The 25,666-nt window shown below is 41.6% G+C and overlaps 1 protein-coding gene across 4 annotated transcripts in view; it reads right to left on the reverse strand.

Moving 5' to 3' along the window:
• The window catches only part of ARFGEF3 (ARFGEF family member 3), a 178,898-nt gene that overhangs the window by 18,514 nt on the left and 134,718 nt on the right, over positions 1–25,666 (reverse strand). For all 4 annotated transcript variants that reach the window (XM_032339389.1, XM_032339393.1, XM_032339392.1 and 1 more), the window contains 8 exons: positions 23,704–23,849; positions 21,751–21,930; positions 14,911–15,055; positions 13,278–13,400; positions 8,208–8,311; positions 6,368–6,512; positions 3,812–3,940; positions 1,219–1,395 (listed from right to left, as the gene is read on the reverse strand). In XM_032339389.1, the coding sequence (XP_032195280.1) occupies positions 1,219–1,395; positions 3,812–3,940; positions 6,368–6,512; positions 8,208–8,311; positions 13,278–13,400; positions 14,911–15,055; positions 21,751–21,930; positions 23,704–23,849 (1,149 nt within the window). The remainder of the gene's footprint in view (positions 1–1,218; positions 1,396–3,811; positions 3,941–6,367; positions 6,513–8,207; positions 8,312–13,277; positions 13,401–14,910; positions 15,056–21,750; positions 21,931–23,703; positions 23,850–25,666) is intronic.

Here is a 25,666-nt window from a genome sequence, read left to right on the forward strand (position 1 = left end):
TGGATTTTTTAAAACTTGATTTTAGTTTGTATTAATCATTTCATGATGAAGTATGTGGCTTTGGTGTGTTGATGTACATTTTTCGAAGTTATGCATATAATATAATGCATATATGCACAAATCTACTTACACAGACTGGAACACAGAACAGCCTGAATAGTAGCTAGTAAAAAAAATTTAAATTCTTAAAAAGAGAAAAATGAAACGTGTACTTTCCTTATGCCTGATAGGTAGACTAATCAAATGCGCCTGACAAACAAACCCTCTCTCAGCTTACTGTCTTCAATTCTCAGTCTGGCTTCAGTTTGCACACTATCCCCAGATTAAAGAAAATGAGACCTTCACAAATCACATTCTATGTTCCCAATTCAAGGAATACATCTGCATTCTTTTCCTCAAAGTCCTTGTGATGACACAGATCCAATTTTCAGTAGCCTCCTCAGTGATTTTTGTGCTGGGCAAAGCAACGATCTAGTTGAGAACATCTACCCCGAGGGATAGTTACTGTTACATGTGGAAACACCCACTTGTTTTCTTTTTCAATTAATGTTCCTTTTTTGTGGAGGCAAGTTGTCATTAAATCTAATAGAGCTACCCATTTCTTATCTTTGCTTTTTGACTCTCCCTTGGGGTGAACATCTTATGAGTTTCTCTAACCTCTCCAACAAGGGAGCCCCTCACCTCTTTATAAAGAAAAGCCAAAGGCATATAGAATTATAACATCTAGGGCCAACAGTGATTTTTTTTTTTCTGACTTCAATATACTATCCACCACATGCTTTTTCAAAGTGCCACAGATATTAAGATGCTTCACCCCCAACCTCCTAAGCAGCTTCTTGCCTATAACTGAAGCCTTTGTTAAAATCTTCTCTCCTCCATTTAGCCTCCCAGAGGAGGCAGGAGGCTATACTCCTACTCACTCCCAGACCACAGGGCCAGTTCTTTTTTTAATTGATTATATACTTGATTATATACTTGAACTTGCCTCCCCTCTTCTCAAGCACAAATCTACTAGATGGCATTATATTTCTAGTCACGTATGTATTTTAAGTGTCAAGTTTCATTTTGATAATCTAGGAGAAGGTTGGTACTGACCATATACTTCTCTTTGAGAAATTTCCAGACAAAATCATACACTGGTATTTATAAGCACTTTTAGACAGTGATGCTTCCCAGGAAAAATATGCTTAGCATGGACTTCTATGGGAGCATAAATACCTGAGTGTATAAAGCTTTGAATGTGCTCCACCACCAGCTCACAAGACAGGCCAATGGCATGCTTAAAATTAGCAGAAGCTGCATCCCAGTATGAATGGTCTTTATGACTACGACGGAGCCACACGGACATCACAGGGAGGAGAAGGTGAACAACTGCATAGATACCAAATCCTGGTCCTGAAAAAGAAAAATTAGCATCAGAACTGTGATTGCAACAGCTTTCCTATAGGGAAATGGAAGTCACTGCCATGGTTTGGCATGGCCCTTCTCTTTCACAGGAGCCCTCCTTCCCCCTCTCTGAGAAGCTGCAAGGAAAGAGAATTGACTACTAATTAGGGAATATATGGTCTTCGGTGGCATTTTTCTTTAAGATTTATTTTAGCATTTGAGTTGGAGGGGCAGGAGGGAAAGAGAGCATCTCAAGCCGACTTCCTGCTGAGTGCAGAGCTGGACATGGGGGATCTATCCCAAGAGCCCGAAATCATGACCTGAGCCAAAATCGAGTCAGAAGCTTAACTGACTGGGTCACCCAGGTGCTCCTCTTTTTTGTTTCTGTATGAATTTAGTTACGCAAATGACACACAAATAAATTCATAGAAATTCAAATAATACCAATAAAGCTAAAGTATCATCTGATTAACTCCAGTCCCCAGATATATGTGTATATGCATCTGTATGTTTATAAGAAAATAACTTCTAAAGTGTACATACACGTATCTATAGGAAACATCAAGAAACCCATTAACAAGAGTTAGAGATCATTCTGTGTCAGTGGATTTAGATAATAGTTACGTCTCTGTTCCCTTACTGATGGACAGTTAAGGTGTTCTATTTTTTTGCTTTTTGGATAATGCTATAGTGAAAATCCTTGTGAAAGTGATCAGTTTTTAAAGTTCTGATCACAAAAGCAAGCATCCTTTTCCTAATAAACAGAAAACACGGGAATACAAAGAAGAAAGAAACCTTGCCCACAGAGATAATCACATTTTTGTTTGACTTCTAGTCCTTTTGAATGTATGTATGTATTTATAGATGCATAAACTTTCATGTTGTGATTATATTCCATAGTATATATACTTCAAATGTTATTCACAAGTACTCATTTGAATGCATGTGGAAAATTCATCTGCCCTTATCATAATTTACTTAACACAGTTAACGTGTTCATAATTTTTTGGTATTCAGTATATTTCAGCAATCATAAGCCCATTTTGTCTTCATTAATTTCCTTTGATGATAGATTTCTAGAATTAAGGGCTCCCACATACATTTAATGGCAATGTGAAATGAGAAAATGGTACTGACTAGTGAAAGAGAGGTATATAATTAATCCTATAAAGTACCTGCTTATTTTTGGATAAAAGACATAGCATTTTGACATGGGAGTAGCTATGCTGGATTTTCTGATAAAAATTCTCCTATACACTTGCAATGGCTCTTTTTTTTTTTTTTTAAAGATTTTATTTATTTGTTTGACAGAGAGAGATCACAGGTAGGTAGAGAGGCTGGCAGAGAGAGAGAGAGAGAGAGAGAAGCAGGCTCCCCGCCAAGCAGAGAGCCTGATGTGGGACTCGATCCCATGACCCTGAGATCATGACCTGAGCCGAAGGCAGAGGCTTAACCCACTGAGCCACCCAGGCGCCCCTTGCAATGGCTCTTAAAACAGTATCAAGTCTTCATCAGTTTGTGATAAATAACAAAACTCTTATTACTCTGGAATTAACTAGTGGGTTCCTTTGTGGTTCTGATTGTGAAAACCAGAATTTCTGTAAGTTGCTTGGTTCTTGGGAAAATCTGCATGTGTTAAGTGTACATGCTAAATTTAATTAATTCAAAAGAGAAAATAAGTTCCTCAGGGCCATTTTTTTCTTATACTATCAAGGTATAGATGATCACTACAAGTCTTTTTCCTTTTTTTGAGAGAGAGAAAGAGCGCGTGTGAGAGCACACATGAGCAGGGGGAGGGGCCAAAGGAGAGGGGAAGAGAGAGACAATCTTAAGCAGGCTCCATGCTGAACGTGGAGCCCAATGTGGGGATCATCTTATGACCCTGAGATCATGATCTGAGCTGAGATCAAGAGTCAGATGCTCAATTGACTAAGCCATCCAGGCCCCCCTACATGTCTTTTTGTCAATCTAATGATCTATGACCCTTATACATTAAGGATCTTGCTGTCTTAATATTCTATATACTTCTGAGTGGTTTATGTCCTTGGAAACTCAGCAGGCCCTACTGATAGCCCTGGAGAGCATGTAAGATCTAGCTAAAGAGGAAGGATATAATCATGAAACAGAGCAAAGCCAATAACCTTGCCTGGTTATTGGAGGGATCCAACACACCCAGCTAACTGAATAGCACACATTATTTGTAAACAGACTGGTGGGAATATATGTCAACAATAAGAGGACATATCTTAACCCATCACTGCCTCACTGTCATTCAACAAGTGTTTACTGAGCAGCTATTATGCAGGAGGCTCTGTACCGAGTCTAGGGGTAGAGCTGTGAAATGGGCAGGCACATGGAAATACCTTCCTGAAAAAAGTTTTATGTATCACAACTCCCCACAAAAGACAGACATAGAAATTCTTACCAGGTGTTTTCGTCACGTCTCTCAACAGCTCAAAGAGTAAATCCAAGGTTGGCGGTTGGTGCTGACGTGGACAGTTGGACACAGCCGCTGTCAGCTGCTCTAGGAGGATGATCCACACTTCTATCAACCCTGGAAACCAAGCAGCAGATCTTGGTGAGATCCAGTTAGACACAACACAGAGTCATCGTAAGAGCCACCTAAGCGTCGTTACCATGGCAGAGTGCTACATGGTGTGGTAGCCCTCAGTGTCTACAAGCCTGGGCAGATGACGACTAACAGGCTCTAACAAAGTCAAAGGAAAAAAAAAACCACAAAATTTCTTCTCCTCCCCCTACAGGAAGAAGATTATGTGGTAAATTCTACTATAATGAAATAAAGGTCAGATTTCTTGGGAGATGACAATACCAAAATAATAAAATATCATTTTGCATCATCTTAGTATATTTTTTAAAAATTATTTTATTGTATGTAATATACCTATATATGTATATGATTTTCTTTTAAATATAAATATATAAAAAATTTGCCACTTTAAGTCTTGTTACATATACAATTCAGTGGTATTCATGCAGAGTTTTGTGCAACCATCACCACTCCCTAGGTCCAAAGCTTTTTTTTTTTTTATCGTCTCAGATAGAAACTAGGGGATAAAGGCTCATGAACCTCAGAATATAAGCAGTGTGAACAAGCTAATTTATAGGAAATGCAGAAGCCAGAATCACATATTTTGCACCACTCTAGGGGATATAACCAATAAAGTCCACATGGAAAACTCCACAGGACATGGGACCTCACTTCTTCCAAAAAGGAAGAGTGAACACAAAAGAGTTGGAGAGGAAAATCTAGAGATTGTAAAGGACTTCAGAGACCTATCAGCCAAACACAGAGTGCAGATCTTACACCAGTCATGGAAATTCACCGACATAAGAAAAGGGAAATGCTAACACTGAATTTGATATTTAATAATTACTGTTAATTTTTTGGTGTGATCATGGAATTATGATTATGTTTGTTATATTCAAAGATCACATACTGAAACATTTACAGATGAAATGCTATAATGTCTGGGATCTGATATAAAATAGCGACTGTGAATGGAGGGAGGAGATAGAGTGAGGGTTTATGTGTAAATATACGTAATAGATTGGCCATAAGTTAATAGCTGAAGCTGGGTGATGGGTACATGAAGGTTCATTATACCAGTCTAGTTTTACACATGTTTGAAATTTCAATAAGAAAACGTTATTTGCTTTTGGAAACCAGAGGAATAACATCTAAGAGCATATCAATTTTTAATACTAAGTTGAAGCCTTTGTTTTCAATTCTTTTGTCTGAGCTAGCTATGCTTCATATATAATTATAAATTGAAAGATCTCAATGAATTGATAATGTGGAAAAGTTTAGATAGGTCTTGGCTGAACTTAATCCTTAAAAAATGGGGTGCTTAGAAAAAAAAAAAACCAAGAGATTAATGATTTGCATGAATGGAAAGAGGATTGCTGACCGCCATGTACACAAACCATTTACAACAGTTTAAGACTGTATTATAGATAAACAACACTAGCTTCTGTTTATAATTGGGTTGGGGGTTTAAGAGGCTAAGTAAAAATTCTTAACTAATCATTAAATGAAACCTCTATTGAGCAATATCTAGACAATTTCCATTTTAATAGTTCTTTACGTTAGCTATTCTTTCCTATGGTTTTTCCTTAAAATTAGTCTCAACTAGTGAGGCTTTACTGTTTGTAATCCCTATGGAAAACTGTAAATACTCTTCTTCTCTAAGTGAATTTATAACAGAAAAATAAATAAAAAATTAAAAACAAATAAAGAAGCAAATTAAAAACCACCTCTCCCCAAAACTTCTTTTACAAGAGTTTGAATCAACCTATGCCAGTTATTAGTTCCCTTTAAGGATGTAATTTCCATTTTTAGATCTAGAACAGGGCAAGGTCGACTGAATCAGAAGACAAGCATGAGCGTGAGTTAACCTATCTGAAAATTTCCCAAAGTTACTAGACTGAGCTCTAATCCACAGGAAATTACATGGGAACTAATTTGAAACACATTCTTTAAAATTATTCTTTTAATGAGCCTTCAGTTCCACCAGTCACAAATAGATTCTCTCTTCAGTAGTGGCTTAATTTCCCCAGTCTCTAACCAAATAGTCCTGCAGGAAGTAATTATATAATGATTGTGTTTCCTAGAAGGTATTAAAGACAATTACCAGCCAATTTAAGTACCAATGCAACCACATTCCAATTTGCTAAATTATAGAGAATTCAGAGTTAGAACTATATTTAGTGGAGTCTGCAGATCCACACAGAGCTTGGAGGGAGGCATCCATCTAAAAAGGATGGGTTTGGAGACAAGACATCAAATGATGTTTTTAAACAGTCCATGGAAACTTTAGGTAGGCTTGTGCTATTAAAGTTAAAAACAGTAGCAACATAAATGGGTGATCATTCTTATGATTTATAAGCTACTGAACTCAGGCCTCAAGTTTCTGGGTATACTAACACAAATAACCTCGTTCAGTTCAGTCAATCAACTCACCAGTGTCGTCATCAAAATCCGACAGAACCGACTCCATTCCATCCTCGCTGCTCGCCGACTGCTCCTGAAGTCTTCGAGGCAAGCTAGCAAGTCGCCCACTAAGGAATATTGGCTTCAAGGGCATTTTGTAGATTTTGGCCAGTAACTAAATAATGGAATACCAAATTGCAATTATATGTGGGGAAAAAGCTGCACGCTGGGTGTTAAAGAAGAATAAAATTGTATATCAGCAACACTGGGGTTAGGGAAAACCAGAGAAGCTCCCAACGTATGGAAGGTTTGAGGCTGTTCGTGATTTGGACTCAAATAGTAGCTCATGAGAGGTTTCTTATCCCATGGAGCCGACGAAATAGCATTTAGTGGAAACAAAAAGGTAGAGGGAAAAGGCTCTAGGGATACTTTTTCAGCATCTCAGTTACCTATGAGTTTTATAGACTTTTGTAAACTGACCCAGGGAACCACAAAACATGTCAAGAGTTTTTGCCTATGGGAAAGTGTTCTGTGGGGATCACTGAGAAGAGGGTCTCTAGGTAAATGGGATACCAGACTGACTTCCCCTTCCCTTGCTTCAACACCAGGGCCAGGAGGCCAACAGTAAGTGGGGAAAGGGAGGCATCTCTGGGCCGGGGGGGACAGATGAAGGTATGGAAGCAGAGCTGAAAGACTGCCCTGGGTTCTTTATTACCCTCACTGCTAGAGCCCAGCCCCCCAGGAATCCTCATTACTGAGCCAAATGCCCAAGGATCTTCATGGATTAGAACTGTGCCTGCTGGTCTAGGGAAAGAGTTGTGGGTGAGACAAAATTCCTGTTCTGGGGTCTTACGGTGATCCTTTCACAAAGAAAAAGTAAAATTTTGGACATAAAAGCTATAGAAAATTTGGGTGATACTAGAGTAACCAGGGTATGTGGGAGCACTGGCGGTGAGCTGGTTGATACTCCAAGCTCTGGCCTCTCTGAGGAGGTCTTGTTTCAGATGAGAGCCAGGAAGATAAGGAGTGTCGCAAGGAGATGCAGGGAGAGGCCATTCCAGGCAGAGGGAACAGCCATGGCTCTGAACATTAAGGCACCATGTATCTGAGGGGAAGAGAGTCAGTGTGGTTGGAGCCCAGAGCGAGAGGGAAGGATCTGAGGGTGAAAAGGTAGCTGGGGTCCCGTGACGTGGGGCCTTGTGGAGGCAGCTGGGGGAAGAAGCTGGGCCTGGGGATCCTTTCCAAAGCCCTGGGATTTCACACTATTGCTGCTATCCCCGCGGGAGTGGTTCCACAGACTCGAACAGGCCTGGTGACATGACCCGCAAAGATAGGAAGGGGCAACTACTGAGCACTACTGAAGCCTGGGGGAGAAAGGGCTTCAGGAGGGAGCATCCTCTTGGGATAATGGCAATTACTGGGTTTAGCACAATGAAGGGTGCTGCTCCCTTTGACAAGTGTAGTTTCATGGGATTTCTTCACTAGATCTTGACAGAATGTGCCCCTCTTTGGTTTATGTCTCTTTTCATTGGTGGCATCCCCACCATCCACGTCCTATCATGAAGACTTCCCAGGACCTCGTGACCTCTCTCTATATCCTGACGAAAATATAGAGATTGTGACAGTTTCTGTGTCTGAGTATATGTGAGAAATTTCAGAGATTTCAATTCAATTGTATGTACCAGCACACGCTTATTCCTTTTTCTCTCCTTCATGGAAGAGCTGGGAACAAAAATTCCTACTCCAGATCTAAGCCCCCAATCTCCTCAGAATCAACAGAAAGTGTTTCTCTTGGGCTTCAGCAAAAGACATTCAGGCAGGTTTTTGAGTATCATCTGAGGTAGGTTTCAGGGCCTGGAGCTCAGTGTACCTGAGAGCAGCGCCTGAGGTAATCCAGGGCAGGGAGGCACAGGTCTGGGGATGTGGCTCCGGGTCCGGGGACGCAGTCTCCTATTTCCTTACAGTCCACCTCTCCTGGAAGACAGACAGACAAAATTACTTTTGCGTTCCCCCTTCAACGGAAGACCTATTTATTCACACAATATTCGTTCATTAAACGTTGGCTAAAATAGAAGAAAAAAATGATCCTGAACTCTGTGACCCTGAGATGAATCATTTTAGTCATTTTTTTCCCCCTCTGCCTGGTGTACATGCAGTTGGTAATGATACTGTTCTTATTTTGTTGGGATTAACCCATTTTGTAATTCCCCTCTTCGCTAACCCATACTTTCCCCGTATTCCACCACAGTTCCTTCTGTGGCTGGCGTTCTTTTGTACCTGGCCCCACTGGAATTCCCTTCATTGTGCCCCTGCTGTGGGTGGTGTGACTTTGAAGCTTGATGATAAAGAACAATCCTGGTGACAGGCCACGAGCTGGGCTGGAGGGAAGTGCTAGGTCACTGTCTGTTTGGAAAAGGACCCATTTGCTGCCAGTGTTCAGTGCTAAACAGTGATGATAAATTAAGTCCCTGGGTAGAGTCTGAACATCTGGGGCTTGGGGATGGAGACTATTGAATGGAATTGAAATGGTTTCTATTTTTTTTTTTTTTTTTTTTTGTGGTACGTATCTAGAGATTTCACAGATCTGGAGAGCATCTAGATTTCCTATAAGTAAATAGTTGAGGAATACCAGTTTTATTCTCATGTAATGAATCTATTCCATACTCTTAATAAAATCATTCCATTGTACTGTAATTGTTTCTAATTGTCTACAGTCGTAGCCACTAGGCACCCTCCCCTGTGGGTAAGCACACCTAATTACGAGGCATTAGTTAAAATTCAGACAAAGAGGCATGTTTCTCCTTAGAAAAGATAAACAGTTGTATTTTAGATCAGCGATTGGCAAGCTATCTGTGTAGAGGGCGAGACAATAAATACTTTAGCCTTTTGGGTCATCATGTTTTTGTTATAACTCCTTGAATCTACCATTGTAACCCCAAAATAGTTACAGACAAATGGCCATGGCTGTGTTCCAATAAACTTTATTTGTAAAAACTATCGATAGGCTGGTTATGGCTTACAGGCCACTATTTGGCCAGCCCCTAGTTTGCATTAACGTATTTTACAACATAAAAACACAGACTAGGTCAAACTCATGTTGAAATAACCCAGCAGGAGTTAAAATAAATTAAATTCATTTTTAAATTAAATTAAAAATAAATCAATTTCTTAGCCTGTTGGTCAAAGTGAGCATCCTTTTTTGTTTTGTCTTTTTAACCAAGGCCACTGTGTTTCACATCAAAGTCTGTGCAAATGGCGCCCCCTGGAGTCCAGGGCAGGACATAGCCAGCTTGGCAACGGAGGCTCTTTGGTTCCTGCAGACTATATGCCCCACACAAGTAACTCCCCTTATAATTCACAGAAAAAAAAAAAAATCCTCCACATGCATACCAATTATTCTGCATCTCTATTTGCTGCCTCTATCTCCCTCCCTAAGAAAAAACCTCAAATTTGTAACTTGCTGCTAGGCATTTCCACTCGAATGGAGTTTCACAGAAGCTCAACCTATCTAATGTCCATCTAAATGTCCAAAGATAGAATTGTCCAAAATGTCCAAAGACAGAATTCATAACTTGTTCTTCTCCTCCACACCCAATATGCTCAGCTTTCGGACACCTTATTTCTGGGTAACACCAGTTCTTGGGAGGGGAGCAGAGAGCAGTGCTCAGTTCCTCCAGTCCAAGCCTCCACTGGAGCAGGGCCAAGCCTCACAGATCCCACCTCTACCATGAGCGGGAGCCAATCACATCCTGTCTCCTTTCTCTCTACCTGCAGCTGCCCATTCCCATGTATGGGGGCATCAGCCTGCCAGAGTTCATGTGGGCACCTGGGTGGCTCAGTGGGTTATGCCTCTGTCTTTGGCTCAGGTCATGTTCTCAGGGTCCTGGGATTGAGGCCCGCATCAGGCTCTCTGCTCAGTGGGGAGCCTGCTTCTCCCTCTCTCTCTCTGCCTGGCTCTTTGCCTACTTGTGATCTCTGTCAAATAAATCAATAAAATCTTAAAAAAATATTCTAAGTTATTTCTTAAAAAAGAAAACTTCCCCACAAATTCTGGATTCCTTGAACCTTCCCCAACTGCCCCCTTCCTTTAGCAAACCTATAGCTTACTCCACAAATTTCAAATTCACTTCCTCTTTGAAGCCTGCATGGGCCCCCACTACCAAACGTCTCTTTCAGGGGCTTGTTTATTTCTGCTTAAATGCCTTTTTCCTTTTTTTCTTTTTATTATCCTTCACAAAAGTATTCATCTTACTGAATTGTAGTTATTGATTTATGTGTGTTTCTGAGAAGAGGCTGTGAGCCTCTCATAGGCAGGAAGCATGTTTTGTTCATCTTTACACCTTCATGGTACATACGGGCTGTTGTGCCCCATGACAGGCACCTAACTGCTCACTGAATAAGAGAATACCAGTAATTATTCTTAAATGAAATATAAGACTGTGACGTAGTAGCAAATGCATATATTGGTCTCTGTTCCCAGTTCCCCACACAGAGCCCCTAAAACTCTGGTAATTTCCCAAGCGATAAGAGTAGTGGAAGCATCTTGTGGTCTAATGTTTGGTCTTTCACTCCAATTCCTGACACAGAACTCCTAACTCCTTGGGGTTTCCTGGATGACAGGAGGGTCTTCTAATCAAGGCAACACGTGGTGTGCTCTTAGATGTGGACTGGTCACCAGAAAGACCAAACTGCGACTAGAAGTTGAAATTTTTTTTTTAAGATTTTATTTATTTATTTGACAGAGAGAGATCACAAGTAGGCAGAGGCAGGCAGAGAGAGAGAGGAGAAAGCAGGCTCCCTGCTGAGCAGAGAGCCCCATGCGGGGCTCGATCCCAGGACCCTGGAATCATGATCTGAGCTGAAGGCAGAGGCTTTAACCCACTGAGCCACCCAGGAGCCCCTAGAAGTTGAAATGTTTAGCCACTTTCCACCAACTAGGGCAGAAAGCCTGGAAACAGTTAAAGATCTGTCCTGCCTACGTGATGAAGCCTAAATAAAATTCCAAAAGTATGGGGTGCAGAGAGCTTCTAGGTTGGTAAACACATCTCCATTGTGGGAGGGTGCCACACCCTCACTCCATGGGGACAAAAGCTCCTGTGTTTGGGACCCTTATGGATCTCATCCAATGTATCTTTTTGGGTATTCATCTGTATCTCTAATTATATCCTTCATTATATAAGAAAGGGTGAACATGTTCTCCTGAGTTCTAGGAGTTGTTCCAACAATTAACCAAATCCAAGGGGTGGGCTCCTGAAACCCCCAAAGTGTAGTCATGTCAGACTTGTGGGTAACCCAGGGATCTACCTTTGTTTTGGCATGTGAAGCAGAGGGGGGAGTCTTGTGGGACTGAGTCCCTAACCTGTAAAGTCTGAGCTAACTCTGGGGAGTGCCAGAACTGAATTGAGTTATAGGACACCTAGCTGGTGTCGCAGAACATTGCATGGTGTGAGACCCCCGCCCTCCACCTCTATGTCCAGTGTCAGAGCACTGTAAGGGTGCCAGTCAGAGGGGGAAGGGAACAAAGAAGCCACCCAGGGTGAGCTTTTCCTATAGAAGAACTGAATTTTCTACTACCTGAGACAAAGATTCATACTTAAAGGTCTTCTTGTGATGGAGATACTAAATTATTTGGTTTTTATTTAACATAGAGCAGAGTTTAAAAAAAACAAAATCTGATGCTGTAGATCACAAGAAATCTTCCGCTGAAGGCTAGTTTGTAAAATCGATGAGAAAGTGGCCGTGGTTATCCTGCTCAGTCCTCCATTCTTTGGGGGTATATGTAACAACAGAATGAAGCACATGTAATACATAATAGACTATAACAACAATGGTCAACACATCAGACTTGTTGCCTCTATCCTTAAACTTGCATTTTTGTTCCTGCTCCCCAAGAAGGGGAACATGAATGAAGTCCCTTAGTTTCTTTTTCTTTTTTAAAAGATTTTATTTATTTATTTGACAGAGAGAATTCACAAGTAGGCAGAGAGGCAGGCAGAGAGAGAGAGAGAGAGACAGAGGGAAGCAGGCTCCCTGCCGAGCAGAAAGCCCGATGCGGGACTCGATCCCAGGACGCTGAGATCATGACCCGATCCGAAGGCAACGGCTTAACCCACTGAGCCACCCAGGCACCCCAGTCCCTTAGTTTCTTTGTGTCCAGTCTTTTTCTGCAAGTGAACTGTTGACTATTTAGCAAACATTTTTAAAAAATATTATGAAACTTATATTGTCCTTCTTCAAATTGTTCTTAGCCTCAGGGTCTAAGAGTATTCCCTGGTGAGGTTCTCAAAACTTTAAGACTTCAGTTCCTTCTCAAATTTTTGGTTTCACTAACTGCCCACTCTTCCATTTCACCCCAGATCAACTTGGGCTCCATAAAAAAATCTGCTTCAGCAGGTCAAATTGTATAGCAAGGCTCTCCTTTGTTCAAGCATTGCTCAGTTAAGCGGAAAATCAGGTCTTGTGTGTTTCAGAGAAGGGGGAATTTTACCCTCCAAAGAAATGTTATGATTAACATGGCCCAGGGGTAGGCATCCTAAATTTTTGCTTAGGAGGAGCTGGAAACTCAAGCTCAGGCTGCTAATTATGTGACATTGAGGACAGCAGCTCTCATGTCAGGAAGATTATAGCATATGATACTGAATATTTTAGGATACAAAACGAAGTTGGAGTCAAGTAACATATAGATTGAAAACATGCTACACTACAAGAGCATTCCAGGAACATGATGAAAAATAGCAACGCTGGACAGAATCCCAGCTGCTTTTACAGTAAGCTTTCTGCTTCTGAATACACAACGCACACTGCCATCTGCTTAAAGCCCAGGCGGTGGGCTTAGTGGCTCTAGGTGGGCAGTGGGCCCGTCTCCAGGGTTTTTCCACACACGGTCACCCAGGAAAGGGCCCCCAGCTGTCGTGAGGGACGACAAGAAGACTCCACTCACCCAGTCCTTTGACAAACTTCATAAGGCACATGATGTAACTTGTGGCCGCATTAGCAAAGACCTGGATGTTGTCAGTATTGAGAAATGCTTCAAATACATCAAACACTGGAGCCTGGCTCTTTCCTAAGGGAGGAAGGTTGTAGAATATTAAGAACATCAACATTACCCTTCAGGTCGCCCATACTCCCAGCACCTTCCATGAAGTCTTGGAAAAGACCTACTACCCCTGGAGGAAATTCCTGGCCTTTTGAGGGGACAGGGAGCTTGGCTCCAATGCTGTCCTTCTCATCTTTGCCTGCAGGGGGAGCTGCAGGAAGGCTACAAATACCAGAGAGCTCCTCCGCAGGGACAGGAGGGCAAAGCCCACTAAGTGCAGCGCTGTGGCAATAGGTGGGTCTACATCGTTGGGAAACATGCAGGCCTCTGGGATTCCACACACGTAATTACAGGGAAGGGAAGGTTTAGATACGCCCTGATGGCATATACGAATTGATTCACAACTGTGCAGGAGAGAGTTAACAGGCTCGAGATTGCTATCCTTAGAAAAGAGGGCTTACAAGATTGGCCGTTGGCTCACATCTGGGAACTTGGTTCTCAGAACATTCCTAGGCAACAGTGAATTGATGAGGGTGGTTCACTGTGCCTAGACTATGAAAACAACATGGTTTGTTCTGAAAACTGGCTTTCCTCTGAGGAGTCTGAGATTTTGGTAGGTGCTAGGCAGGGAGTACTTAGATGGCCAAATCTTAGCTGGGTCTCCAATGGGCTTCGCTGCGGAGAAACATCAGACTCATGTTGCTGCATTTTCACTCCCAGAGCAGAGTGTGCTCTGTGGGACCCGTGGGGGAGGCTGAGAGCACATGGTAGCCTGCACAGGAATTTGCCTTAATTCTGTGTCTTCTGCCCTTACAATCTGGCTTGTCCTCACCATGTTACCATGATAATCTGAGCCATGCAATAAGACTTAGCTTACCTCTATGCCGAGTCCTGTGCATCCCCTGTTGGGTCTCTTGGCTTGCTTTATGGGTCCCCGTTCATTTCCAGCTAAGCTCAATTTCCCTAACTGGGATTCAACTGTGTTATGATGCTTTTTTGCTTCTTACTAGGAAGCAAATAATGTTTGCTTTTTTGGCTTCAGGAATGAACTCAACACAGATATGTGTAATTGAAAAGACAGAAGTGTCAGCATTTGGTCTAATCTGTCAGTGAGAGCAGGGCCTGATAATGCTCAGGGTTCTTGGTCTGCCAGCAGAACTCAGAATGGGTGCCCTGCTATCACAGGTCATTTCCTACCAAGAAAACATGGCCGAATGGTAGCCTGCCCTGTTGTTTACTTTCTTTTGATAGCATGAAAATTGGCATCAAGAATTCATACTTTATGATAAAAATCATCTACCCATTCTTTCCTCTCACCACCCTTATTTAATATAGTACTGGAAATACTCCCCAGAGCAAGTAGGCAGGAAAAAAAAAATAAATAAAACACATCCAAGTCAGAGAGGAAAGAGTAAAATTGACTGTAGATCACATGATCTATTTTGTTTAGAAAATCCTAAAGATGCCACCCAAAACTTATAACTGATAACTGCATTCATTAAAGATTTAGGATACAAAATCAAACACACGTTCTTACCCATAGAGTAATCACCGACCAGATACTCCTTCACCTCAGACTTGTTTCCACTGTGCACAGTTTCCAGGGCACTGAACAGGGGCCTCCATCCCGACTGGATTTGTGTGGAACACACCTCAACTAGCTCGCCAATGGATGTCACAACCTGGCAGAGGCAAAGGGGGTGGCACTAAAAATCTTTCCCTTAAAAGCAGGACGAAAATTTCTGGGAAGGGGGATATACTTCTCCGCTTCCTATTTCTGGGTTAATTGCAGTGAAAAAAGAAAAACCAGAATTCATCCAAACCCACTCAAAAATCTCCTTAAATGAGCCGCCATATTGCATTAATTTGCATTTGCTAAAGACTAGTGTTGAGCAACTTTTCACATGCTTATTTGCCATCTGCAAATGTTCTGCTGTTTTTTTTAAAAAAACTTTTTGTCTTCTCATTATTGTCTTTTCTCAAAGAAAGATTGATCTATTTTTAGAGAGTGAATGTGCACGTAGATGGGGAGGGACAGAAGGAGAGGGGGAGAATCTCAGACTCCACGCTGAGCGTAGTGTCCAACATGGGTTCAGTCTCATGACCCCAAGATCATGACCTGAGCCGAAACCAAGAGTTGGGCGCTTAACTGCCTGTGCCACCCAGATTCCCCTCATCACTGTCTTTTTTTAGTGAGTTTTTAGAGCTGTTTACATATTCTAGATTCAAATCTTTCCTCTGATACGTGATTTACTTTTTTTTTTTTTTTTTACAGCTTTGACTTTGTCTTTTTATTTTTTTAATGGTGTCTTTTAAAGAACAAGTTTTTAATTTTGACAAAGCCTAATTCATCAACTCTTTTTTTGGATCTTGTTGGTGTCATTCCTAAGAAATCTTTGCCTAACCCAAGGGCCCAAAGATTGTTTCTAGTAATATTTGCCATACTGGTGTTCATTTGGCTGGAGGTTAATATGGCTACCCTGGCCGTTTGATGGTTACTGTTTGCATGGTATATCATTTTCACCTCTTCTACTCTCAATCTTTGTGCCTTTGCATGTAAAATCTGTCTCTTGTAGACTGTGTATTATAATATCTTATTGTTATATCCACCCTTACAATTCTGCCTTCTGATAGCTTGGTCATTTCATGTTTTTTAACATTTTTAGAAAAGATTTTATTTATTTATTTGACAGACAGAGATCACAAGTAGGCAGAGAGGCAGGCAGAGAGAGAGAGAGAGAGAGAGAGAGAGAGAGGAGGAGGAAGCAGGTTCCCCACTGAGCAGAGAGCCCGATGCGGGGCTCGATCCCAGGACCCTGAGATCATGGCCTGAGCTGAAGGCAGAGGCTTTAACCCAGGCCACCCACCACCCAGGTGTCCCATTTTTTAACATTTTTATTGAGATATAAATCCCATATGATAAAGATTACCCACTTATACTGTACAATTTGGTGTTTTTTAGCATATTTAGAGAGTTGTGCAGCCATGACTAATCTAATTTTAGAACATTTTCTTGACCTGCCTATGCCTCCAGGCCAGCATGTGCCAGTAGTCATTCCCTCCACAGAACCCTACTCTCTGCCCTAGGCAATCACTAACTTACTTTTTATCTCCTTAGATTTGCTTATTATGGACATTTTACACAAATGAAATAAAATGTGGGGTTTTTTGGTTTGTTTGTTTGTTTTGGTGATTGGCTTTTTTCATTTAGTATAATGTTTCCAAGCTTCATTCATGCTGTAGCACAAATCAGTACTGATTTTTTTTTTTTTATTACAGAATAGTATTTTATTGTGTGGAAATACCACATACATCCATTTATCAGCAAATGGAATTTAGGTTGTTTCCAACATTCTGGCTGTTATGAATAATGCTTCTCTGAATGTTTGTGTCTAGATTTATATGGATATATGTTTTCATTTTTCTTCGGTATGTACCTTTTGAGGAACTCCCAGATTGTTTTCCATGGCAGCGCATTTAGTAGCATACGGAGATTCCAATTTCTCCACATTTCATCAAACCTTACTATCTTTTTTACTGAAGTCATCCTAGGTGGTCTGAAGTAATATCTCATTGTGGTTTTGATTTGCATTTCCTTAATGACTAAAGATGTGGAGCCTCTTTTCACAAATACATATTTAATATTATTAAAATGGTCTTATTTACATCTGTCATTTTACTACTTCTTTTCCACATATAATGTGTTTTTTGTTCCTCTGTTCCTCCTTTACTGTCTTCTTTTGTGTTAAATATATTTTTAGTGTATCATTTGATTCCTCTTTCTAATTTATTTTTTGTATTAATCTCAAGGCTGTTGTCCTAGGGATTAGAATATACATCTTCGACTTATCACAATATTCAAGTTAATAATGATTTAATTCTAGCAAAATATGGCAACTTTGTTTCTAGTAGTTTCATTTTCTCCCCTTTTTTTTGCTACGGCTATATACATCTTTATAGTTAATAAATTAAAAAATACAATGTTAGTGTCAGTGCTTATGTAAACACTGTTTTTAAAATTAAAAAATATATTTACCCACACATCCATTTCTTCTTGTGAAACTGACTTACTCTGTTGTTTTATCTCCTTTTAGTCTGAAGGAATTCCTTTAGTACTTCTTACAGGATAGGTCTATTGGCAAGAAATTCTATTATATATTTTTTAAATCTGAGAATTCTTTTTTTTTTTTTTTTTTAAGATTTTATTTATTTATTTGACAGAGAGAGATCACAAGTAGGCAGAGAGGCAGGCAGAGAGAGAGGAGGAAGCAGGCTCCCTGCTGAGCAGAGAGCCCGATGCGGGACCCGATCCCAGGACCCTGAGATCATGACCTGAGCCGAAGGCAGTGGCTTAACCCATTATTTCATCTTCATTTTTGAAGCACAAGTACTCTAAATTATTCACTTTCAATGTATTATTGCTTTGTCTTCTGGCCTTCATTCTCTTTGGAAAAGTAGCGTTTAATTCTACTGTAGTAACAAACTGTTTCTCTCTTGCTGCTCTTGAGGTTTTCTTTTTGTCTTAGAGCAGTTTGATTATAAAGTATCTACTATGCTTATCTTTGTGTTGATGCTAATTGGGGTTCCATTAATTTTCTAAATTTATTTTCTGACCCTTTCCGTTTTTCATCTTTGTCTGAACCCCCATTACACATAAGCTTGACATTTTATCACAGGTCTCTAAGACTTTATTTCTGGTCAAATTATCCTCTCTAATCTTTGGAATGGATAATTTCTATTAATCTACCTTCAAGTTCCCAGATTCTTCTGCCATCTCAAATCTTGCTGGTAAGACCATCTAATAGATTTTTCGTTTCAGTCATTGCCTTTTCAACTCTAGAATTTGCATTTTTTTCATAGTTCCATTTCTCTAATTAGACTGTTTTTGGTCATTGCCATCATATTTTCCTTTAATTCTTTGATAGTATTTATAGTAGCTGCTCTAAAGCCTGGCTCTCAACTCCAACACCGGGGCTCGTTCAAAGTCACTTTCTATTTTTTGCCTCCCTCCCAATAGGTGTCCTTCTCTCTTGTCTCTTCTTTCCCTTCCCTTCCCTTTTCCTTCCGTCCGTCCTTCCTCTCTCTCTCTCTCTCCTTCCTCTCTCCCTCCCTTCCTTCCTTTTTGCCTTTCTTCTTTCCATTTTCATTTCCCTCCCTTCCTTCCTTCCTCTCCTTTCCCCTTTCCTTTCCTTCTTCCCCTCTTCCTTTCCTTTTTCTTTGCTGAAAAGTCAACATTTTGTATAACATATTGTGGTAATGCTGAATTCTGATTAATTTTTGAGTTGTTGTTGTTGTTGTTTTTCCTAAATAAGGGGTTGGATTTATACTGTGAAATCTGTCTCTTCCCATGTGTGAGAGCCAGTGTGTCTGGGTCAGTTTCTTTGTTTTTAGGTCTTAGATTTACTATTTAACAATCCTCCCCATGTCTGAATAGGTTAGGGGTCAGCTGATGATTTGGGCAGAAATTGTGCTCAGACAACTTGAGCCTTTAAGGCTTCCGTCCTCCTCAACCAATCCACATGTGTAGGTTGGGGAAAATATTCTAAGTTTAGCCAGGTCTTGTTTTTTTACTTTCTGATGGGATTTGTATGGTCTATACTGCATATGCATAAGTTTCATTCAGCCAGAGATGCATGAGGAATCGATCTAGTCTTTCTGTAAGTCTCTGGTTTCCAGGGATTCATGTTAAATTTCTTATTCAATCACTGCTCACTGTAACCTTAGGCTAGCAAAATTGCAATTTCCCCTGTTCACTACTACTACTACTTCTTCTTTTTTAAAGATTTTATTTATTTATTTGAGAGAGCAAGGGAGAGATAGAGAGCGAGCACAAGCAGGGAGAGTGACAGAAAGAGGAGAAGCAGGTTCCCTGCTGAGAGAGCCTGATTCGGGGCTGGATCCCAGGACCCTGGGATCATGACCTGAGCCAAAGGCTTGAGTGACTGAGCCACCCAGGCATCCCTCTAAGTCTTCTTTAAACTAAGTCTGTCCCTTATAGTGGAAAAGCTGCTGATTTTCTAAGTTAGCTTCACACTAGTCAAACTACTATACTAGCCAATAGCTTGAGAGTGAGGGTGATGGGGACAGTGTTTGGCAAGAGGTCATGAACTTCCATTGTTCTTAAGCAAAGTTCTGGCAAGAAGGATTTCTAAGTATAAATGCTACTCAATTTGTTGTCTGCCATTGGTCAATTTCCAGAAACCTGAAACCATTGATTTTTACAATTTTGTCTTGTTTTATACTTGAATTTTGTGAGGTGGCTTCATTAGCTTTTTCATGCTGCCATAACCTAAATCCTTCTAGTTCTAAATCTTTCTTTTCTTTTAAGATTTTATTTATTTATTTATTTGAAAGGGAGAGAGACAGAGAATGAGAGAGAGAGCATGAGAGGAGAGAGGTCAGTGGGAGAAGAAGACTCTCTGTTGAGCAGGGAGCCTGATATGGGACTCGGTCCCGGGACTCCAGAATCATGACCTGAGCCGAAGGCAGTTGCTTAACTGACTGAGCCACCCAGGTGCACCCAGTTCTAAATCTTTCTGAACACAGTGAAGCATATTTATTTTAAAATCTGTCTCTGAGGACTCTGGATCCCTGGCTAAGCATGTGATTATATGTGTGTGTGTGTGTGTGTGTCTATTTTTGTTTTTTTTGTCAGTGACATGTTATTTCCTAATGAGCCTGATTATTTTTGACTGAATGTAGACACTACATATGCAAATCAAGAAATAATTTGAATCCTTGGGATGACATCATCTTCTGTCAAAGAGTTGTTCTGTGCTAGGGAAGAGGCCCCAGAACTTGCAAATCATCTAATCTCATGTTAGGGACTGGGATTATTTAAAGTTGGGGATTATTTCCTGGTATGATTAGTCTATTTAAGTTTCACTCTTCTTCCTAATATGTCCCTTTCTCTTCACGGTTCTGTCCCAGGATGTCCATAAGTTACCAGACTTGGAGGGCCCCAGATTCCAGTTTTGGTTAGTTTCTCAATCCTGCAACCTCCTTTTCTGAAAATAGTGGGTTCCCTTTTCAGGAAATATCACCTCCAACACCAGGCACAGACTCTGGGTATTCTTCTTCTTCTAGACATTGGCCTCAGTTATTCACTGCCTTATGTTCCAATATCTAACAATGATTAAAAAAAATTTTTTTAATCCAACTTTTCCTGGTTGTTCCGTGTGGAAAGTTGATCTGACCTACTTAATTCATTATGATGGAAATCCTCCAACTTAGTCTTTAGGCATGAACTCACTTTTCTTACTCACTTTTCATTAACTCACTTTTGCTTTCTTTTGTTTCATTAAACTTACTTGATATTCCTATTTAATATTTCGCAGGAAGGATACCACATTTCAATTCTTTTCAGTCCTGACTGTACCATCTGTTATTCCAGCAGCTTGCTCTAAGTATTGCCTTATTTCCCTGTGCGTTTTGTAATATTTTGGAAATACTGTGAACTCACATATCTGGGAACTTTATTTGTGGGATTCTTTTATGGCCCAGGTTGAAAGGAGTTCCTCTGTGGGAATTTCTCTTGCTTTTGTATCATGCCTGTATGAAGTTTTTCAGTGTAGTTTACACTACAAAGGTGGTATAATTTCATACATTGACCTGCTAGAAGGGATAGCTTATAAATTTAAATCCTATAGAGTTTTTTTTTTTTCCTTGTTTGTTTGTGTTTTAGTCTCTATGAAGAGCCAATGTTAGAGAAAGGCTGCTACTATCCACAGGAGGGTGGTATTGGGTTCATTTTGAACTCAACTTTGCCCTGAATGAACACCAGTCTTACACAGTTTGCCCTGAGACTGATCTCCTATTCCTGTGGCCTCAAGGATGTGCTAAGTAGACTTCTGCTTCACCCAATGGCAAATTCCCTCAATGCAAACGCAGGCTTAGGACTCTACTTAGTGCTCTGGCTTCCCATGGTTACTTAGTTTTGGACACATTAGTATTCTTGCCTTTCTTGCAAGAAAGGGTCAGTGCATTTACAAGGAATTTTTAAACCTTTATTCGACCTTTTTGGTAGGTGTCAGAGGCAGAGGAGCTGTCTGTGTTCCTAGCCCACCATTATGACATGAAGTAAACAGTTAGTTTCTTTACTGTCTGTCTCCTGGCAGAGGGTATTGTAGTGATGAAGAGTATAGGTTAGGTATATTGAAGTATGTACTGGTACAGCTAGATTGCCTAGGTTCAAACCCCAGTTCCACTAATCATGAACCATGTATCATCAGCTAAATTGCTTAGCCCCCCTGTCACGGATTCCACAAAGGATTACTGGAAAGATGAAACATGCAAAGACCATAGAGGAGGGCTGGCCAGGGCACTCAGGAGGGGCCGGCTCTGTTGCTGGTGATGCTGACTTCCACATGCCACTGACCTGGTCTTGGACATCCTCATCACACAACTCCAGCTGCATGATACGTTCAAAAGGTCGGAAAAGTGCTTCATTAAAGTGAAAATGAGGTGGCTCATTCCAGTCAGTGAGAACCTCCGTCAGTATATCATGGATGAAGGAAACAGCCTTCTGAGACACATGCCTTTCCTTATGGCAGGCGGCCTGCAAAATCCAAAGGAGAGTAGAACACCATCAGGACTTCACGGAAGTAAGAAATTGGTCTCTTAAACTCCTAACCTACTCCGTTGTGGGGAGGTAGAAGCAGCAATTCTGTTGACGTAAAAATAAATAAATAAATGTAAATAAAAATAACTCCAAGGACTAAGTATAGATGAACAGCACACTAAAGTTAAATTTTTAATAATTTAACTAAAGATCACACGCAATTCTAGTTTCACTTTAATATTTTTGGAAAAGTGAGACTTTCTAGTAATTTCCTTTTCATTTTTCTTCTTGTAACATGACAGTTTTCTTGGGTGGTAAAGAACACATGGACTATAAATACACTGGAACCTAGTCTGGGAACTGCCTATGGTCTCATTCTAGCCATGTTCTGAATATGATCAGAGAAGTCACCTGTCCCTCAAGGAAGTGGGCCAGTTGCCCCCAGGATGGTCAAACTTGCTCACATCTTTGTATGCATGCCCTTGTGGAGCCCACTCTGTCACTGACCTTGGGCTTGGATGTGTGATCTGCTTTGCACAAATGAAAAATACCAAACATTGTATCAGTAGAGAACTGGAAAGCAGCTCTGATTTGGGGTTTGCCCTCTCACTTTTCTTGGGAATCCTAAGAATACCACGTGAATGAGCCAGGGCTAGTCTGCTGAAGGGAGAGACATCATGAGGAGAGGCGCCCATGTCCAGCCCTCCTAGTCAAGGCTGTCATGAACCAGCTGAGGACAGGTGCACAAGTGAGGCAAGAAGAGCTCAGCCAAGCCTAGCTCAAGCCAGCTCAGATACTTGACCCACAGTATCCGGAGCTAAATAAATGGTTGTTGTTTTATGTGGCCAGATTTTGCAGATGGTTGGTTGTAGTTTAACAGATAAATCATAAACCCTGTTTTTCCATGACTAAGTTGTGATTTTCTACCCATTTTCTTTACTAGAATGTTCTCAGTTTAGTGAATTAAGTTCCACAAAACACTTGATTTGATGATGTAACTCTGCCAGATTAACACTGAAGAACTAATAAGAATTGTTATTACTGAAAAAGGAGGCAATAATTTTCCCACCAATTGAGAAGGAGCCAGTCGTTATGTACCGAAATGCTTAGTTCATAGGATATTATTTAATGCATGCACTACTTTGTATGAGAGTGAAAGGGGTCCTAGCATTAATTTTGTTGGGAAAACTAGGGCATATGGTTCACCTACTTACAGGGTACTTGCCAGAGTACATTTAGCTCTCAGAAAAGAGAGACTGGCAGAACAAGAGACATTGTTATAATCATGTATAAAAGTGAAACTCCTGGGGTGCCAAGCCTCTGCCTTGGGCTCAGATCATGATCTCAGGATCCTGGGATCAGGCCCGCATCAGGCTCCCTGCTTAGCAGGGAGCCTGCTTCTCCTCTCTCTCTGCCTACTTGTGATCTCTGTCTGTCAAATAAATAAATAAAATTAAAAAAAAAAGACATTAAAAGATAAAAGTGAAACTCCAGCCTCAGGCTGAAAGTAAGGCATAAAGATCGGAAAGCCAGCTGTGGGAGGTACTTCCCCAAGTCATGTGACTATAAAGAAAGATAGGGGCAAAACCAGGATGGGACTGCCCTTTGGGGTGATTTTCTAGATGCCCAGATGTCCTATAGAGAACTGTGACGTTTTTGCCGGGTTGAGGGAGGGGTGGGTTGGGGACCTTAGCCTTGCTCTGAGGCCACGATGCTCTTCAGCCCGCCCCGCATGGAAAGCCCTGTGCGGGCTCGGCTGCAGGGGCTCACCTCCACCAGGTGTGGGGCCACAAGGCTCCAACAGCGCATCACATGGAGCAGCGGCCGTGACTTGCTCCGCACGATCCTCAGCATGGCGTCTCCGAGCCGGAAGAGGTGGAGGGCGCTCTTCCGGTCTTGGGTCGATTTAACTTCTCCTAGAAGGTGGCAAGACCATAAAAGCCATAAAGCCCAAACAAAGGGGTAGTTCGGTCTGTTCTCAAGCACAGAGAGCATGAAAATCAAAGGGGATGAAAAATACTCAGGGTGGTAGGATTAGTCAATGCGGGCCAACTGAGGGAGGAGAAGACCCAGGGTTCCAGAGGGATGAGGGGCTTCACTCAGCACCTCTCCTATGGGCCGCCATATTCCCAGGGCCTGCCGGGACAAGTGTAAGCACTGTTTGTGGAGAAGAGGGAATGGCCTGGTGGTTAAGTAGGACGGGTGGGGACTCAGACTGCCTGGGTTCAACCCCTGGCTGCACCATTTAGTAGCTAGGCTATGTTGCACCAGGACTTTCTCTCTCTAAGCTACATTTTGTGTAAAAGTGGGGCTAACAGCACTTACCTCTTCAAGTTACTTGAAGGATTAAATATGGAGATCCTCACAAAGTGCCTGGCTGGGCACATACTAAACACCCCCTGCTGTTAGCCATTAGCATTACTGCCGTCACTGTGTCATCCACTTTGCCAACCCTTTATGGCACCTCTGAAGTGCTTACCAAGCAGGTCAGGCCCCTTTCTACTCAAGGACATGCTTGTTGAACCTGCTCTGTCTTGCTTCAGTGTAATCCTTACCTCCTCTGATCTTTTGCTACTGCTCTGCCCTGTCACCTTGGTCTTCTCCCTTTTCATCATTTTCTTCTTCCTCATGTCCTACTGCTGCTCCTATATTGCCTACAAAATGCTGATCATTATCTTGCTCTTGCAACCAGATTGCTTCTTTCTAATTAATCTTGCCATAGCAGATAAACTTCAAAATGACAGTAATATTATTACCAACTCACCTAAGAGAGTGTAGCTGGTAAAAGATGGACGCAGCATTTTAACTCCTGATTCATCCCAAAGCAAATGCCCCCTCCTCCCAGCTGCCTCTTTTTAACCCTGCTCCTTGTTTTTTGGTAAGCTGAGAGCTTGCTGATTTTTCAACCCCAAACACTTTGAAGGTGGCTCCCAAGTCCAGGGCTGCTCTGGAAGTTTGAGGGGTCTGGGAAGTTGGTGTTACAGAGCTAAGGTTTTAAAGTCTATTAAAAACTAGCAGGGGAATGACTGTGCTTCTCAAATCAGAATTTGCAGTAAGGGTCAAAAGGTCAAATGCATGCACTTAGAACTTCAGATCCCTAAAGATGGGACCTCAAGAGGCTGTATGATCCAACTTGCCGGTACAGTGTGTCCCCAGCATGTAGTTCTGTGCCCCTGCCCAGACCCATTGGGACAGAGGCTCACTGTTTCGGCACGACAACCTTGGCTACTGATGGACCATTGCATCTGTGAGCGGCCTACCACCAGTTTGGGACCCTGGGGCAGCTCATTACAACTGTGCTGCCTTCAGGGTCCTCATCAGTGAAGACAGTGACATTGACCTATAGTTAGGGATGTGCCTCAACAGCAGTTTTTCTAAGAGTAGCAGGCAGCTTCTCCCCTCCTTCCACTCTTCTCTCCCACCAGCCTCTTGTGGAATCAGGAGCTGCTTCTGCAAGCAGCTGAACTGAATGAAACAAGAGACATGGCTTGTGATACGGGGAAGGGGGTCCCACCCTCATGGGAACTACCTGCACCCTGAGTAGCCACATAATTTTCTCTATCTCAAGCACAAAACTTTGCAGAACCACCCAGCACAGCTCCAGTGGGAAGAGGGGCAGCACTGGCCGCAGCAGCATTTCCCCCAGCATGCCTGAAAACTGATGACAAATCTGCCCTAGACCTTAGCCAGGGTGACCATGTGTGATGAGAATGGGAATTCAAGTCTTCAGGTG

Source organism: Mustela erminea, chromosome 4, assembly GCF_009829155.1.
Source record: "Mustela erminea isolate mMusErm1 chromosome 4, mMusErm1.Pri, whole genome shotgun sequence".
Classification (NCBI taxonomy): Eukaryota; Metazoa; Chordata; class Mammalia; order Carnivora; family Mustelidae; genus Mustela; species Mustela erminea.